This window comes from Patagioenas fasciata, chromosome 14, assembly GCF_037038585.1.
Source record: "Patagioenas fasciata isolate bPatFas1 chromosome 14, bPatFas1.hap1, whole genome shotgun sequence".
NCBI classification, from domain to species: domain Eukaryota; kingdom Metazoa; phylum Chordata; class Aves; order Columbiformes; family Columbidae; genus Patagioenas; species Patagioenas fasciata.
In genome coordinates this window covers 7,836,645-7,856,197 of record NC_092533.1, presented here as the reverse complement: position 1 = coordinate 7,856,197, position 19,553 = coordinate 7,836,645, and the positions used below count along the sequence as shown (strand labels likewise).

General features: G+C 42.6%; 1 protein-coding gene across 3 annotated transcripts in view; it reads right to left on the bottom strand.

Annotated features, from left to right (window-relative positions):
* ADAMTS2 (ADAM metallopeptidase with thrombospondin type 1 motif 2) overlaps window positions 1-19,553 on the bottom strand; it is a 248,252-nt gene that overhangs the window by 10,475 nt on the left and 218,224 nt on the right. For all 3 annotated transcript variants that reach the window (XM_065848778.2, XM_071814721.1, XM_065848777.2), the window contains 10 exons: window positions 14,812-14,957; window positions 13,517-13,692; window positions 9,450-9,583; window positions 8,503-8,626; window positions 7,773-7,853; window positions 6,170-6,333; window positions 4,893-5,052; window positions 4,070-4,202; window positions 1,527-1,734; window positions 159-288 (listed from right to left, as the gene is read on the bottom strand). In XM_065848778.2, the coding sequence (XP_065704850.1) occupies window positions 159-288; window positions 1,527-1,734; window positions 4,070-4,202; window positions 4,893-5,052; window positions 6,170-6,333; window positions 7,773-7,853; window positions 8,503-8,626; window positions 9,450-9,583; window positions 13,517-13,692; window positions 14,812-14,957 (1,456 nt within the window). The remainder of the gene's footprint in view (window positions 1-158; window positions 289-1,526; window positions 1,735-4,069; window positions 4,203-4,892; window positions 5,053-6,169; window positions 6,334-7,772; window positions 7,854-8,502; window positions 8,627-9,449; window positions 9,584-13,516; window positions 13,693-14,811; window positions 14,958-19,553) is intronic.

Genomic DNA, 19,553 nt, shown 5'->3' with positions numbered 1-19,553 from the left:
TACATTTAGACAGTCTGTTTGAAACCGACGCTTTGGAGAACTGCTATCTCAGGCAGGCGTAGCACACAAGTGTAAAGTCAATGACAGCATTTCAAATAAATGGAATCAATATAATTTATTTCAGTAAGTAATATATGCTAGAGAAGAGAAGCACTTACTTGAACATGGAGGTAGTCTGCAAATCCTTACAGTCTCAGGTTTACTGTCTTTACAGAGGCCGATAGCATTGTCCCTGGTCCGGCACAGGACCGGGCGATCCTGTGTGCCATTGCCGCAGCTGACAGAGCACTGCAAGGAGATGCACCAGTTAGAGCCCCAGCCACCCTCTGGAAACAACGGATTAGAAATCAGTTTCTAAATTTTAAACCACTGCCCTTGATTTGAGCTGACGTGGTGCACTATTTGAACCACCACAGAACCTACTTTAACTAAGCAAGAGGGAGAACTGCTGCTTTTTGTGGTATACCAGTAATTGTGAAACACTCCAAGAAAGAGTTTATAGTCTGAGCAATAAAGAAACTGTAAATGTGGGGCATCTATTCACAGTGTGCACCAGAGATGGCATTGCTTGTTACACTATTCAACCCAGTGAGGATAAAACTGTTTGTGCTTATTTGTATGGCACAGTTCCAAAACAAGACGTTTTATCTCCAAATGCAGCCACGTTTTTTAAACAATTTAATGGAGCGATACTCACGGGAACTGTAAGGATCTCATGTTCAAAATTGTAAGAACAATTTAACGTTGCAATATTCTACTCGCATTTATTGCCTTTTGATGACTGCAAAGGTTTGCAACTACGAATGGATGGAACCTCGTATTGCTCCCATAAATACTTCAGCAAGAAATAGTCTGTGCACAGTGGCATTACATTTCTTGCTCACACAGTGTGTTGGCCAAAAAGCCAGGGATGGAAAGCACAAAATATAATACCACCCAGCTCCTGACACTTGTTCTGGGTGTGATTGAATCCTGTTTTACGTATGGCAATGGCAACAAAAATGTTTCGTGAACAGGTGCCCTATATTTCCATAGTAAATTACGTGAAAAACTCTGTCCTTTGACTTATGAACAGAACCTTTCGAGACTGAGCAACTGAATCTGCTGAAGGCCTCTACATCAAAGATACTCACACCTTTGAATCTCCATGAGTGTTGGTGCAAAACTTCCTTACGTGCCCTTAATCACAGTGTCTGAAGACTTTAAAGTCTTCTGTACTTGAAAGAAAACAAAACAGTGCTAAAAGAATTAACTGCCCTTTCCTCAGCTTAAGCCAACAGGTAAATGATTGTGAGCAGATGGTAGGAGACAGTTTGCCTGATGCTGCTGTCTTATATGAGTGGCTCATGGGGTCTGGATCAGCCAGCACTGCCTCAGGACGGCTTTACTGGCTGTTTGACCACCACCACATCTTCATCTAACTCACTTTCTGTGGCATTAGTAGCAGTGGAAGCAATACATCATCTGCATAAGTATTAGTTTATTGGAAGAAATTAGTAGCTTGAGACCTCCAGAGAGAGACTGACCTGTGACCAGGGTCCTATTCTCCACTGCGCTGGGCAAAGCTCCCGGTTGCAAGGCCTCCTGCCTTCTGGACGGTTGTTGTTGCAGTACTTGGTATGAACAGACCGATTTGTATTATCGTGTAGGGGCTGGATACATCGGACAGATCGTACTTGATATCCTGTTTTCCCACAACTTTTGCTGCACGGCTCCCATTCTCCTGTAACCCATCTGGGGTGATGAAAAGAGAATAAGTTGAGTAAAATTCTCTCTCTCCTAAATTAGGTGAGTTCAAACTGTTGGACTGTAGCTCTTAAACACAGGTTTAACAGGACATTAATACTGGTTCCGATATGGAAAAAGAAGATATGAAAAACCATAAGCAGTTATGGTTAGTTTTATTTGATGGTGTCCCTGAAAAATCAGTAATAAGACCTAGATCTTTAAAATTACTCTCTCATTCTCTCCGGGATAAGCAAGCATTATTCTTCCTTTGCTTCCCTGGCTTTGATTTTAAGCTGGCCTTTCTAAGACTGCACATAAAAATGCAGCAAGGTTTTTTTGTCCAAAGCAGCCACCCAAGGGTGCTGTTGAGCTTCCCGGGTCCTGGTGCATGAGCCTGCCCTGCCCTGTCTGCAGGGAGACCTGAGCACGCCCCAGCCACTCCCACAGCCCATGCTCACAGGATTGAATCCCAAACATCAGGGCTAGAGATGCAGCTCCAGCCTGACCCACATATGGATTCATCTGGACCACATCCCTGGCCATGCCAGACACCAGCTGCTGAAGCAAATCCAGCTACACCATCAATGCTGTGTGTGCTGAGCTCAAGGAACTGGGGTCCTCAACATCATACATGGTTCATTTTGGGGAAGGCAACACTCCACTCGCTCAGAAAGCCTGAGTTGATAATGTGTAAATCAATTTGGCCACTGAAAAATGTCACCCATGTTTTGTAATGTGACATAGTCAAAACCTCTGCTGATCATCCAAACTGCCTCAAGAATTACACCTACAAATTGTAAGGAACTTAGAGAAGAGCAAAAAGGACAGACAGGACCAGAGGGAATTTATGTAGACTACTGAAAACTTGGTTATAATCAAGCAAGTGAAGGCATACAGCAGTCTATAAATATTGTTCAATGAAAACAGTATTCACATGGGACAAACTTAACCAAAAATATACATCATCTGAAGAAATATCCTGAGTTTGAAGGAATTGTCCTAAGCCCTCATAAAATCCTGGTTTTAGAAATAGTCACGAGATAGCATGGGCACAAGGCAATGCACTAAATGCCCCAGTTAAACAAAAAGTGGCAATTTCACCCAACTTTCTCTTTGTAGCCTATTGAAATCACACAGCTGTGGAGGAAGGCGAGCGCTGTGGAACACAAAACCATGAATCCCAAGGTGATTTCTGAGACAAACATGATTTTTTCCCAGCAGCCAAGAAGCAGCACATTAGTGCAGTGAGTGTCACAGAGCTTCATAAAATCTCTTAAATAATTGCCTCTCCTATGTACAAGCGGAAAATGCTCCAATGCTATTCTATGGAAACAGAAACGACTGAGACATTCAGGAATCCAAGTACAATTTAGGATCCTATTGAGTCTTTGTGGTACCTATGTCCAATTATATTTGCAGCTGAAAGAAGAGCACAGTCCTTTCCAGAGAGGTTGAGATACAGTTAGGTCATTATATCAATTCCAATAAATAAATGTTAAACTCTGACACATGCTGAGTTTATGGGACACAGCTTCTTGATTTTTCTACGTTTCAAATGTTTTTTGAAAGAAAGTTAGGAAATATTGTGTGGTATGTTCTACTTATTTGCTGTACTTCCTGGAATCTAGACTTGGTCCCCAGAGATAAAAGCTGGGATCAACATACTCCTTTCTTCTTGTGGTAGCAACATGAGGAGTATATAGGTCCTACATGTGTCAAGAGTGACCTGCTGCCAGTCAAAAAAAGCATCTGTAAAATGTGAATTAAAATATTTGTAACAATTGACCATGTATAGCAAAGGTGAAAGTACAACAGGCATATCATGCTGTACAAGGGCAGCCACAGAAATCTAACGGGCCAAATATTTTTCCCTGTGTATAAATGGCCAAAAATACGTCGTCAAATTTAGGAAGATTTGGATTTTAGACTCTGTATGACATTGTTTTTCTTATGTAGCACTCTGTAAATTTGTTCTTACATGGTTAATTCACACTCTGTAAAATCAACTGGCATAAATTGAATTTATGTCTATTTTTTATTACCTCAAGCTGGCCTGAACACAGATGTCTGGATCAAGACCACTTCTAATACAACTTATTTCAGAAGTAATAGGAACCAGCAGTCCCAGAAATATTATTTCTACAAGCAGAATATAGCACCACATCCTCACAGTCCTGTGTCTCTGTAATGATGCACAGAGCTATTTAAGGGCCCCCACGTTCAAGCAGCCACGTATCGAGTTGGGAAAGCAGAGCTCAAGCTTAAGCCACCTTCTTTCAGGTGACAAGTGCCAGCTGGGTACAATGCCTGTGGCAGCAGTGCTAGTGGCAGCGATGCTTACATGGGCTGGGAGCATTCCTGGAGGTTGCACACCCTGCGAATGGGCTTGGGGTTTTGGATCAGCTCGCAGTAACTCCGATGAACCATCTTGTGGTCTGTCTTCCTCCGGCAGCCGTATTTTGTGAATTGGTAGCCTGAAGAAAGACACTGCTCTTTATTTTCAGTACTGGTAGATCTTACACAGGACTCAGGTTTCAAACAAACTGTGCATAGACTGTCAAAAGTCACAGATGGAGCTACAGCTGAACATGCTACAAAAGACACTGTAAATTGCACCAGATAAACACCTATTCATGGAGATTTAGCACCCAGAATTGCTCATGCCCTTTATTTTTCACTACAGTCTAGAATGAGAAAAACAACACAATTAGCATTTCAAAACTGTTCTGCAAACCCGCACAGCCACACCCAGCGGCTGTGAGCTGCCCATCGGCCTGGTGAACAGCACCAGGGTCCACATCTGGCCCCCAAAGCAGGGTGTGCACATTGCAAGGGCCACACCGCAGGATGCAGATTCACTAAGAGCTGCCCCATGGCACCTGGAGGTTTGGCATCCTCTTGTCTCAGAAACCCTCATCCAAATCTTGCACATTTGTACTATTTTTTAATCATAAATCAGAAATGAGCCACCCCAGATCTATGAAACCATTTTAGTCAGATTTTTAACTCCGTTATCTATTTATTTATCTATTTCTTAATTTAAAGAAAGCCCTCCCATACTCCTGGTCTCCCTAGTGTCTTGTGGCAATGAATTCCACACGTGGTGTTCATTCTTTCAGTTTTCTCTTAATCAATTTTGAATGCTTTGGGGCTTTGTTTTTTACCTCCTCCACAAGGTTTTGAACACTGAGACCATTTCTTCAGAGCCCATTCATATGATACCGAATCCTCTTCCAAAACATTATTGTTATCTACATTCAGGGAATCTTCATGGATCATGTACTTGTAAGTCAAAGATATCTTGGCACTACCATGAGGAATCACCTAGTAAAACAGATATAGAGGAAAAAAGATGTGAAAGGCTGATATGAGAAGCTATGTGAGATGATGTGAAATAGCAATCATATGGCTTGGATATAAAAACATCCCCGAAGGGATTTAAACCCTTTAGCTGCACTCAACACTTTTATTTTTTTTCCTGATGAAAAAATATCTCTATCCTTATGACACAGAGTTTCTAAACTGCATATTAAGAAAGACTGTTGTTCATTTAGCCTGATTTTTCCTGCCAGCATTGGACTGACTTCACAATGCTAAATTTTTTCCATATCCCATCATAAAGGAAGGAAATGTTGTACTAAAATGATAACAGATAGCTCCACTGAAAGACAAGGGAAATCCGAATGCACTGAAAGTGGTGAAGAAAATTGCTTATACTTCTAATAAAACAAATATTCTTATGATAATCCTGGGAATTCTATGAAGACTGTTACTTAATCCTGACAGAAATATAAACTAAGACAAATGCAAGAAAACAGAACTCAATGTGAATAAAGTGCAAAATATTGGTCCTCTGAAAGCATAATATTTATTCCTTCTCTGACCTGCAGCTGGTATAGATCAACACGCTACAGCTGCTTGCAGAGGGATTTTGAATCGACCTGCCTCTGTTCGTTGCAGTCCATTGTCTGCTGGTTTGCAATGAAAAATGAATATAGTTGGGTGGGCTTGGGAACTGCAGAACTGGCTGTGCCCTGACAAAATGAGCCTGCAAGGACCAGGATCCTGCATCTGTCTTTGCAGGATACATTTTCAGAACATGGATGGGAGGAGGAGCTATTACATCTATCTAAGAGGAACAATTTTGACCTTTTTAAACTAATGCTCCGTGTCAGAGTCTTTACACAGTGGCCATTTGCTGGGCCATCCACAGGAAATAACCAGGAGAGCTGGTTGCTCAACACATAACCCTGAGTTACTACAACTCTTGTGCAGAGCAATGAATTCGGAGAAAGGAATTAAAATACATCTTCTATTGTCTTATAATTGAAGCAGATGTCTTCTCATAAGTCACAAGAGGAATCTAAAATATATTATAGCACATTATGGCTCTGTAGTTCTGACATTGTGTTCCGTGGAAGATAATTTTCCTTTGACTTACCAGAATAACTATGCCATTACGCAGTGGCCCCATGGTCTGCACGGTTTCTCTATCATCGTCATTCCGATATTCCCACTCCACACCCATGTCAATAAACACTTTAGAATCTGGCACATAGTTGTCTTCACTTAGGATGAATTTCCCCGTTTCACGATTTTTAATTGCTAGGAACAACATAAGAAAAGCGAATACAAGAGGTTCTCTTCTGAGTTTTGTTCTGCTCTTGTCCCAGTGGAAGAAGCAGAAAAGGCCAGCGTGCTTTTTCTCTCTGTTGCCTCACAAGTCTGGAAAGACTTTTTCAGGTGTTTTACTGAACTGCCTATGCTTTCCTGCCCAGCTCCAGAAACATCAGTCATTCTTTTCTTTCTTTCTCATAGCCTGCCTCGCAGAGAAATGAGGCCAGCGCAACTGCACTGCGTGTGTCCGTCCGTCTGCCTGCTCCCAGCTAACAACTTCTGAATCCACTGGCCAAATCTGAGCCAATTTGACAGCTGGTGGGGGTCCCACGGCTCCTCAACGATTTGACGTGTTGTAAGGCAGCTCAGGAGGCTGTTACTGCTCCATGAGAGAAACGCTACTGAGCGGACCCCCAGCAGGTCCCCACAGCAAGAGAGAGACACCAGAAACTGCATTAATTCTGCTGCTCAGACCCAGCCCCAACACAGCCCTGCTTAAGCTCGTGTTGCTTTGCAGGCACCTGTCACTGCACACAGCATCCCATTCCTCTGCTTCGGCTGCCATCAATGCCCCATCCTTCACCCAGAGAGACTTCAGCCACCGTTGTACAAGGACTCTTGGTTTTCTCCTGAGATGGAGAATTTGCTCTCCTCGCTAGAAGAAGCAAGGGCTGTTTGTTATTTACCACTGGATTTTAGCTCCCTTTTCTCTCTAGCAGCTACCTGAGCATCCCGCTCCCTCAGTGCTGGCCTCAACAGAGAGCAAGCTAGTTTTGTCCCCTGCGTATCGCTCACCCCACACCGAAAGAAGAACTGTGTCTGAATCGGCGAGCGATCGCTCTCCTGATGCACAGCGCACTGAGCAGCAAGGGAAGCATTTGCCGGTGAGAAGTTGGAACGACTCACAATATAATTAGCAAGCCATTCGCTGTGAATCTACTTCCAATTAATAACAGCCTACTGGACGCTGCTCTGCATTGATTACAGGGCACCACGAGGAGCGGATTTCAATTACTTTCTAAGCTGTGTGATTGATCGGGCAGCCTTGCATCAATACTGTTAGCAAGGGGGCAGAACCTGAAACGGACTTGGATGTAGCCGAGAAATGACTGAGAATAGGAAGTACATTATGAGAGATACACACAAAGATATTGCATTGCACCCCATAACGTAATTCAGCTCCTCTTTCAGCAGCTTTTGCACATGCACATGCCCATGCAGGGATATTCTGTCTAGGACACCAAGGAATACAGCACAGGGAAATCAAATTGCCAAACAAGTTTCCTAATTTAACATACTTAAAGGAGGTATGTGGTGCGGGAGGATAATGGGTAAATAAATGCATAAACACATTGTGAGGCTCCAGAGACAAAAACAAACAGCAGAAAAAAATATTCTGGCTGAAAGTTTTGCTACTTGTTACTTACCGAGATTATGACTGGTGGCATCTGTTTCCTGTATAAGTAAATGTCTCGCACCAACAGGAATTTCAAACATCTTTACGTGCCCTTTATTGTAGTATATGAAAAGATAGTAACTGGTTAGTATGCCACGAACAGGAAGAGTCTGTCTTAGGTTTTAAAATAAATCTTATTTTCTAAAAGCAGGGTGCATTACAGAAAGCTGAACCTAATCCAGCATCATTCCTATCCCTATTTCTGTGTCAGCTGACAGAACATAACAGGAACAAAGGGCTTTGGGTCAGAAGAAAAATGTCTTAGGTAACATCAACAAATTGACTTTGCTTCAGACTGAAAGGGGTTTTGAGTGCCATAAGCACCATGCAAGCTCCTGTCTGACAGTGAGTGATGACGACACATTCCTGAAGTACTCCAGTGACTTGGACGGAGTAGCTGAGTGACAGCAGCAGCACAAATAGGTCCATAACACTCCAACACAGAGCACTGAAGCCCTCCTGTGTGCATGAACAGGTGCTGGTGTTGCAGACTTAACTGATCACTGGAGAAAAGTCTTACTTTCTACTGTGTCTACTGCATCTACTTTCTAGACACATCTCAAAGTAGAGTCCAGAGAGGTTATTGGAATTAGTGATGCTGTAAAATGATTTGTGGTTGCTCTGGTACTTTCCATGAAACAGAAGAGATCATACAAAAATATCCTGAATTCACCAGGACAAAACACATGGGATGCACTGACCTTGTTTCTTTGGTACTCTTGAAAACGTTCCTTTCACCACCTTGCAGTGGGAATTATCTCCTCCACAAACACCACACTTATCTTCCTGCTTTGTGGAACCTATGACCCTGTCACACCCAACTTTCTGCGTGCAAGAGAGAAAACCGGTCATTCTTATGTATCCATGCTTCAATTCAAATGAGTCTTCAGATATCAAAACCCAGACTTCTGCTTCAGCAAAAGAAGTACAAATTGTAGAATTTTCCTGGAAGATCAACATCTAAACAGTTTTTAATACTTCCCGTTCCTAAAATAGCTGTCAATCAAGCGAATATATTTTTATATTATGCTTCACACTGGTCCTCTTACTAAAGGAAAGCTACACAGTTAAGGAAAAGCTATTAAGCCTCAGCTCATCTTAAAGCAGATGCTTAAATTCCAGGAGAATCAAAGCGTCTGTGTGAGGATAAGCACCTCCACCAGTGCTTTGCTAAGTCCGAGCCTCTAATTCTGTTGAAAGATGACCTGTGACAGATCCCAACTTAGAGGAACTGTCATTGATTTTTTTTAAAACAGCATGATCAAATACAGAGAGAATGCACACCAGCCGTATCTTAACACCACTTTCCTTGAAAGCTGCTGTGTGTTCCTGTTTCATTGTACATTCCACCCCCACTAAACCTCAGCAGGAAAAACTCTCGTTGAAAGCTAATTGTAATAGTTCATCTTAAAATACTGCATTAAATATTACTTGTGTAGGTAGGCACTGTTGGAATTGAGTCACATGCAATGTGATGGCAACTGTGAATATCACACATAATATTGTGACAATAATCCTAATGAAATCTCCTTATTGCCCAAAGCGTTATTATACTTCGTTAAATAGTCACGCTAGGAGAGAAACATTCAAGCTACCACTTAATTGTTTTCACAGTAGTAAGCTCTGAAACAAGCCAGCAGAACCTTACCAGGCAGTCTCCCCGCACGCAGATGCTGTAAGCGTCTTTGTAGGAGCAGCGGGTCCCATCGTGTACCATCCTTTTCATATACACCACATCCCCTGTTTCCTTTGATTCGCAATACAGGTGGCATCTTTCCTTAGCTGGAAAATAAATTGACCCAAATTGTGCATGTTCAGCTCTAACAGTTTAGTTGCTGCCTTCATGAACAGCACTTTTTAGTAGTGTTAGTTCTCTCTTCTTCCTTGCATACATCACAGAACACAATATGGTACCCCATAAATCATCGATGCTTGTCCCCTTTCAAAGACTATGCGATCATTTGGAAACTGCTGGATCATAAAGCACCCATGTGTCATCATTAGGAGTCAGTCTTAAAAATAACAGATCATTTACTTTGATGAGGGGGCTCTAGTTAATCCTTTGTCAGATGATGGAATCTGGCAGAGGCTTCCCCAGTCTTGGTACATGACCACCTGTGAGAGATGCAGGTTTCTGCACCAGTTTCACCCACATTGTACTTACATCTGAAAAAAAGCAAAAGTGATTTTGCCATGAAAAGCAGCTGTTCGACACTGAGTGAATCTGGCAAGCAAAATGTCTTCAGAGACAGCTGGGCCGTGCCATTGACTCCTAAACATGAAGTTAATTCTCCCTCATTCTTGTACTTGTATTCATGATAGTTTAAAGCATTAAACAAGATGAGATGTCAAACAGGTTCAGAAAGAAACCCAAACCAAAACATTTTTCTTACTGCTAACATGGGCACAAACAGCCAGTCAAGCACACCTCTTTCTGCTAATCTGGTCCAAAGAGCTAAGAACAAAAATAAAGCTGAATTGACTAGTCAGTGGCTGAATGAAGTTGTATGCTACCATTGTATTTCATTTTACCCATACCTCTCGCTGTCCCCTGCCCCTTAATAGGACTCACTATGCTTTCCTTGAAGAGCAAATGGCCATTCTGTTAGATGAAATAAATAAATATTCTGCTATTTTAACATGGTTTAAAGTGGGGACACCTTCCCCACCATTTAAAACAATAATGACCTTTCCATTATAGCAGTTCAATAAAAATAAATCTTCACAGGCCCTTTGCATTCTTCCCCTGTACAGTTCCATGGCCTCTGCTCTCTATTAATAAAGTCCTTGTTATCGCTGTTGATGTCATCATGGCCGCTGGGTATTGGTACATCAGAGACCTTTGTTACTGCTCCCGAACAATGCAGAAATGTAATGCTAAAAATGTAGAGGCTAGACTATCAAAACAGCTACCTCATTTGTTTTTTGGTGTAGATTCTTAATATGTCTATTGAGATCATAACAGTCACAGACCTAATGTATTTGCATATATCAGAAACATTAAACTATGCATGAGACATAGGCATGTACAAAGTCACATTCTACGTAGGTACTCACAGCCACCCCACACATACCATACATCCACCATGTGCGATTAAATAAAAATATGAGAAGGTCTGACTGCGTGCCAACAACTCTGTACAAGGGCTTTATTTTAGATAGGGTTCTCTTCCCACTTCTCCATGGGAACAGTAAATGTGCAAATGCCGTTAAATTGGACCCTGTTAATTGCATAGAATTATTTTATTTCTATTCACTGGTGTTGGGCACAGTAGATGTGCAGGAGCACGGACACGACCTTGTGTCTGTCTGTTCCCTGCTCCCCATGCACTCCCTTCTCGTCTAATTGAGGCTGGGAGCTAACAGTCGATGTCACTCCACCCTGCCCTGATAGACACAGGCACAGGGGGACAGGAGCCCTGTGGGGCTGGGGGCTTGGAGCAGGATAGAGGTCATGGCAGGGGGTTCTCAAGCACACACCACAGTGTACCCCGGTTTGGCAGCTTTTCTCTGGCCACAGGATGAGATGCTCCTCTCTGTCCCCATCACACACACAATGTGTCAGACACGTCCAGCTGAGCTGCGTGTGAAGTGTCTGGAATTATGTCGCTTTTGAGCCACGACCGCAATATCTGCACAAAGTCTGTCACTGATACGCCTTATCTCTACAGAATGGAGTTTTAAATGCGTTAGAGTTCAAGCACACACCATCCCCTGGCCTTGTTTTCGCACAAAAGCTGTTCCCTCTAATAACCCTGTACCGGTAAATGTAACTCTAAATGTGGCAGCAGTTATACCATAGTAATATGGGAAACCAGCGGTGCTCCATGATTAGTGTTCAGACATCAGTGGGCTGGTTTTTGGCCCAGAAGCCATTGAATTTCATAGAAAAACATCTGATTAGTTGCAGTGGTCTTTGCAGCAGACTGCTCCAAGGGCTAAAGCAGAAGCAAAGGTCTGCAGGCCACAGCGTTCATCCCCTCTCCCTGTGCCAGCAAAACTATTTCATGAAATTAAGCTGTGAGGCTGTGTCTGTGCCGCTGAAAATCCCAGATTGCACAAGATGGCATGAAAAGAATAAGGGAACCCTGAGAAATGTTTGGGAAGAAACTCATGCAAATTAATTACAAGGAATTTGTTAGTAACTTCTGGCAGAACATCCTCTCACTGCAACACAAAACGGTTCACCCAAAGTGACCTTTTCCCTCCCAGAGATGGGTGCCTGGCTGAGGACAGCTTGGACCCCCCCTTATCATGCCAGCCCTGCCCTGGAGCATCTGTCATTCAAATGAAGTGACCAGGTTTAAAAATAGTGAGCAGCCCACACTCCTTGTCAAACAAGTCCAGAATCACTGCCACCTGCCTTTTTGTTTGGTAAAACCCCTTCTCAGCATATTTTCAACACAACGTGGCAACAGCATGGCAACTGCCTTCATGGCCCAGACCAACCAGCTGCACTTTCACGGACAGTTAAGCAGAGGCATTAAGAGGAAAATGAACATTTTTATTCTAAGAGGTGATCTCCGCTGAGATGCCAGAACATCAAACTGACCGCGCTGGTTCAGACCAGCACCTGCCAGTGGTGTTTGCAGAGAGATCTAAGAACAAACCTGGTATTTTTCTTGGACTGCTCTCCAGGTCACTTGTAAACTGCAGCCTGGGGATTTCCTAAGGCATGGCTGGAGCTTGGTATTTAATAGGTCTTAATGGATTATAGAACTTTCAAGAATTTCTCTAAATCACTATTAAACCTTTCTGGCATCTGCAGCTTCCCATGGCAATGAATTCCTGTTTAATTGTATGCTCTGTGGAAAAGTACTCCCTCTTATTTGTTTTAAATCTACCATCTCATAATTTTATTTTATGTTCTCAGGTTTGTGTTATGATAAACAGCAAATAATCATTCCATGTTCAGTCTCTCCGTGCCCTTCACAATTCTGTAACTATCTGTTTAACTAAATCACCGCTGTTTCTGGGTGAAAAGTCTTAGTTTTTCTAACTTGTCCTTATTCAGAAGTCACTGCTTATGTTTGCTTTATTTGGGCCTGAGTTCAACTGTGTGGTTTTTAGCAATGGGTGCACAGCCTGAGCTACATTGGTGGAGTATTTAAAATGCAGACATATCACACAGATGTACAGAGGTGGATCGGTGCTCTCCACCTCTCTCTAAATGGTCACTGAACTAATGTTTCCTAAAGGTATTCCCAGTTCCCACCCCTTTCTCTTCAGAGCCCACCTTGTGTACAGACACACATGTACACACTTATTTTTTATCCCCGTATCCATTGTTGGCATTTATCAATGCTAAACTTCATCTGCCATGTTCAGTCACTCAGTGTCACAAGGTCCTTCTGCAGTTCTCACTGTGGGCCTTCTTATTTTAATTAGCCTGAGGAATTTTGTATCCCGAGCAGATTTTGTCACCTTGTTCTCTTCCTTTCCCAGCTCACTGGTGGGAGACACACCCCCATGCAAGACCATTCCCCTCTATCTCATGATAAGTCACTTTTTGGGGAAAAGGGTCCAAAGATTTTTGAAAATCCAGGTACATTATATGAATTGGATCATTCATACACTGATACCCACTCATCCCTCCCAACAACTTGTAACAATTTGTGAGGCGTGGCTTCCCCAGAAATAGTTTTATCCCTCCTTATATAATGTTAACTCGTGTTTGCACCTGATTTTACTTTTCATAGGAAAAGCTCCTCTCACCATCAACGTGTTCATAGGGGAGCCAGTGGTGCTTCGTGTTCTGGTACTCAAAGTAAGGGTCCCATTGCCGGCACTGCTCCTCTCTGAAATCTTCGAAGTCCTTAGGACAGTCCTGAGTGTTGCACAGCTGGAACTCGTAGCTCGGCCCCACGCACGTGCGGCCACCATTGGCGGGACTGCAAGGAGAGAAAGCCATGGTACTTTTGCCATTAATGCATGAATCAAGCATCTACCGGATCCTTTGAGGAGCAATTTAATTGCAAGTCACATCAGTAGGCACTTGATGAAGCCTGTGATATATTTCTGATATGGAAAATGCGTATATCCTTTAAAAACTCGCTGTCACTATTGAGCTGTTAAAAGTAGTATCTGCGAGAAAAGGCTCAAACCACTTGATAAAGGCAAGAAAAGCCATTGTCTTGGTGCAGCCCAGGAAAAGCAAGCATAAGCAGATGAAGGGAATCATTCACATTCACCCCTTAAACCAGCAGCAAATTCAGAAACAGAGCCCAGCTCAGTGCCACAGAGCCTGGCTCAGTGCTGCACCCCCGGGCAGACGGGCACCAGGTCGCTGTCACATTGGCAACAGGAGCTCAGGAGCCATAGCTGGGTTTGCACCTCTTCCAGAAACACTGAAAACATCTTAAATAGCACATCAGGCTTTTCCTACACGAAAACAGATTTTACAACTAAAAGCGTGCCCACAATTAGAAAGGTCACTTTCACGCTGCCAGTGCCATAAAGGCTGAAATTTGAACTAGTGAATTTTTTTTTAGCAGAACAATTTCCACTGGAAGATGCTGCTTCACAAAACTTGAGGTTTTTTCTTGATCAATGATAAGATCATTTTTAACACTAGTCATGCTCAATCACTTTATCAGCACAAACTATGAAAGTCAATATTAAAAATATTCTGTCTGGTAAAATAACTGTTTCAGTTCTTGCTGTCAGGATCTTGACATTTATGATATTGCAATAAGACATCAATAATTACACATTTAATATCATTTGTGCATACCAGTCTATATTAAACATAGTGTACTTCCAGTGCTGCTGAAATTAAGTCATTCTACATTATCTCGATGAGCCATATATAAGTTATCAAAACAAAACAATTCAATATTACTAACATTAATTCTGGGGAAGGTTCTGATCTCTGACAATATATACTATAGGTCAGGTTTAACACATGCCACACAACATCCTTCCCTGCATTAGTGCACTAGGAATTTAGCCAGGATTCTCACCCTTCATTCGCTGCACATGAGAAGACCGTACGGTGTACGTATACTCACTGCGGATTGTCACACTGCCGTGTCCTGTACTTCACCCCGGTGCCACAGGTGCGAGAACAAGAGCCAAACTTACTCCATGCCCCCCAGTGTCCATCCTGCTTCAGGATGTCTGGTGTTAGCCAGATGCAGTGACCTTTAAAGCAATGCTAAAAGGGAAAATTAGAGGTCAAAATGATTAGACGATTAAACTATATCCTGAGAAGTTGTGGTACAACAGATTTCATTTTAGGCACAAATTCTGTGTTTTTTTTCACCAGGAGAAAGTAGCGAGACTCACTGACAGATCATGGAAATGATCCCAAACTCAGATTTTATGAACTTGCACACACATTCTTGCAGGATTAAGTTTATTAAACTACCCTCAGCGTTACACGCCTTCATCGCATGGCTGCAGCGGTGATTTCAATAGAGGTTTATTTAAGGGAAATGGCAGAGTCCCACATCTTAGAAGCTAAAGGTAAAACTCTCCCTTGGTCATTGCACTCAGCCACTTGGGGCAGCCCCGGCGAGAGCTCCGGCCGCAGCACCGACCTTCCCGGCCAGCTCACATTTTGGACATACTAAATAAAGAACTCTTGCAGTGTCCCCGGACATCTCATAGTAACACTGACCAACATACCAGAGAGCAGCCCTGGACAGTCCCACTTCTGCACAATAAATCATACCCAGTTAGGATTTCTGTTTTCTTTTACCTGATTTGTAACACAGTCATTCCACGGAGGCAGAATTCTGCGCAATTTTCTACATTCCCCAAAACAATGAGGTATTTACACATTTTTAAAGAGCCTGCATAGGTTCAGTACTGACACTCTACTGCCTCCTCTCACTAAAGAAACCCAGCAATGCCTTTCCACCAATTTCTGCAGTCCCTAACCAAGGAATTTTTTCTTAGCTGAAGTCAGGATGAATTCTTCTCAAGGATCACAGATTCTGCCCCTTCCTGGTACCATTTCTGCTTTCATAAAAGACTACTGATGAAGTCTGGGTCCTGGAAAATATTTCTAGCCCAACCAATGACTTTGCATTAGTGTCGCAGTTTGTCTGCGTTCACGGTTACTGCCAGGATAAGAGCCCTGGCCCAGGCACACAGATGGCTATAACAACAAGTGCAATCAGTCACTTACTTTCCTTAACATTCAAGTCAACAACAACATTTTACACAGCTTAACAAGCCCTGGAACGCAGGAATTTGGCAGGCGGCACAAGCCGAGCATATGGCTAAATGTATGCTGCCAGCAAAAACAAAATCAGAAGATACATAACAGGAGAGCGTTCTTAAGCATAGAGCAATTAGTGATCCGGAAGACAAATTTAAAAGTGATGGCTAATCATTAATAATGCTGAATTTAAAGAGAGAATCATTAGTAACATGGTGACAAGACACAGCTTACTGATTCACTACGCTGCTCAATGACTAGTTTTTTATTCATGTAATTCAGTTTGGTGCTGATTTGGTTGGACATAGAGTATAAAAGAGAGTAGAAATTAGGTTTCAACTATTCATTCTTTCTCATGACTTCAAATATTCAAAGTCAAAACGTATGAAATAGATGAGTTACCACAAAGCCAATTATCCCAATCCTGCTCTGGAGCTGTAATGAGCAGATTTTTCTTAGCTGTTTGACAGAACAAGAGATAATTCAGCAAAGCATGAAAGAAATGCAAAATGCTAATATGTCCTTTACTTTCTCCAGTTTTGAAGCTCAGCGCTGTATCCTTCAGGGACTGTTTACTTATGGCTTTAGAGAGGTTTGTCTGAACAAACAGTTGGAGTCGTCGGGCCCCATGTAGCAATGGGACCATTCGGAGATGCAGGGGAAGCTGGCAATGCATCAGCCTGTCAATACAGATTTCAACTGGGCTTGGAAGCAGATGAGATGTGACAGCTCCTGATCTGTGCTTGCTCACACATCCTTTTATCAGGGTTCTGCATCCCTCAGGTATAAGTTCCACAGTAACCACCAAATCTGTTCCAAGAGCCATGTAGCATATTTTCATTATGCGATGATCCAGCAAAGAGGAGAGGCAGAGACATATGATGTTGTGTTTTCCAGCCTCTTTCCCCTGTTTTAGCCAAGGAAACAAGGGAATGTGGGTTTGAAACAACCACTAATAAACCACCTATTTGAAACTGTGAGTGGTCCCTGAACTGGAAGGCAAACATGGAAAAGTGTTATTGACTTTGCTATGTAAAGGAAAGAGCAGCACTGATTTTTTCTGGAGAAGCTGGTCATACGCCGAGTGTCGGGAAGCTGAGGCAGAGCTATTAGGAGACAAGCATTTGTGTAAAATGAGTCATCCCCAGCTCTGCCTTTTTGCTTGTGGGTTAAAAGAAAGAAGGCTAGATAAAACAAAATTATTCACAACCATCTTACCCAGTGCAGACCCAGGCAAGGAAACGTGTGAGAAGGTAAAACCAGAGCTGGAGCAATCTCCAGGGTAATAAAGGAAGCGAGAGCCAACCCTTCCTATTTCTATTACATTAGCTACATAATGAGGTGGAAAAGAGCCAATTTCAACCACTATTCCCTTCATAAACAGGGGGTTTAATTTAAAGAATGAAGCATATTAAAGCAATATTTTTTTTTAATGAGAAAAAAAAAGGCTAAAGGTAAATTGTTTTTTAAATGGAAGACAAGATGACTTCTTGCAGTCTCGCCTATTTTTCTGGCAAACAGGACAGCCCCAAACAAGTGCAATTTCCAGAAAAGGAAGCTTAAATCTCTTGCAGTAAAACATTCCACTGCTGTTTTCAGCAGTTCTTTGAAACAACTGCTGCAGATGCCAGAAAAAAAGAGCCAGTGTGTTCCTGTGGGCTTAACGCATCTGCAATTTTTCTAGAAAAGACTTGCAGATCTTCCCTGGGTATCTCTACCTATTTTATGTCAGGCAGCAACTGGCAACTCTCCAATCTCCTCGCTTGGCACCCCAATATCTACCAGGTAACTCACAGCTGGTGGTGTTCAGCTGTCCCTGCTCTCCTGAGATTGGATCAGGAGAGGGTTACTTATTTATCTGTATTTCCCGTCACACGCAGGCTGGCCTGCTTGGCTTCATCTGTTTGAGAATAATTAGTTGCAAGGGATAAGCTCAAAGCTCTAACGCTAAATTCTACCCTAAGCCAGTAAAAGTTTCTTCAGTGGAGAATCACGTATTCTCACTGTTTGTGTGGTGACTAACACGGCACGCACTCCCCCATCTGTCCCCGTCTCGGAGAGAGCTGAGGTCAGCCTTCTCACTGCAAAATTGTCTGGACTGCCTTGAGTACACATTAGTGTTTTCAGAAGCCTTTTTTCTTGGTCCATTTTTCTTCACAATAATATCTATTTATTTCAATATTTAATCATTCCCTTTCTTTCTTGACACACTACAAAAAAATCGTTCCAAGTTTGGCTCAGCTTGTCTCTTTAGCATGGTGCGAGCGAAGAGGATACCTGCTGGGTCTGTGCTGGCTCCTTGGCACAGGAGCCAAATGCAAGAGCAGCAGCAGCTCGGCTGGGAGGGGCAGGTACCAGGCTCTCACCTCTCCCCAAGAAAAGGAAAAAGGAGGCTCAGGTGGAGCAACCCTTTGTGTCAGTCACTGCAGCGAGCAGATGGACTGGAGCACGCCATCTCCTTGCATGAATGACTTTGGGCTTTATTTCCATCCTGCGGAGAGCAGTTAGCTACTTCAGCCGATATAAATGTCTCCCCAGAAGAGTAATAGTTTATAAAACCAGAACAACAAAAACTGATGATCTATTTCTGAAGGTTGCCTGGCTTCAGAAGCTTGAGGCTAACAGTGGAGCTGACAGAATTGTGTACAAGCAAAGAAATTATTCGCTGGAAGCATATATTTTCTGTAATCCGCAGAACTCTAGGCAGAGTTAAGCTTTGCACAGTTATACCTCGGCTGCAGGGTTTAATGTAGCAATTTATGGAGTGCCTTTGACTTCACATTCAGACTCTGAGCCTCCATGTGTTTAACTCTACACACCGGAGTTATTTCATGGAAGTTAATGTGACCATTTAGACACAGAAGTAATTGCAAGTTGCTGCATCATTGAAGCTTCACAAAACTGACAGAATCTTCCCTCTTGTTACTGAAAACTCAATCTAGTTTAAAAAAAAATCAGGGTACGAGCAATATTCTATTTCCTAAAGGAAAAGGATTCTGTAAAAAGAGTAGTTTACTTCTCTGGCTGGGGACCTCCAAGAGAATGTTTTATTTTTCTATCCCTAAACCCAGCAAATAATTAATTTGCTGCCAATTAACATAATGGTTGTTCAATGTCTCCATTTCCACAAGGAGACTTATTAAAAAGTTTTGGGAATGGCAGAACATCACTCTCTTGGCAACTCATTTCAAGTAACCACATGCACAGAAGAGCTTACATACATTTACATATATTTACTTAAATATACATCTATATGTATGCATACATACACATATCTAGCCAGCATTAGGAAGTCTCATCTTCCTTCCATTTCTAAGGGGTGGTGCCTCGGTCCAAGGCACAGCCCGGGCATGCAGAGACACAGCCCCTATTGCCGAAAATCTACAGATCTCACGTCTCCCGTGGGTGATCTCACCCCTGGACTGTCAGCCGGGAAGGAGGCAGCTGGTCTGCATTCTCCTCAATAGTATCTGCTAAGTTTGGGAAAGCAAAGAGACCAGTTATCAGTTATCCGAACACCAGGCTGAGGTGAGAACATCTACACACCATATGCCGCGTTAGTTTCCGGAACATCGCTTTTCATTG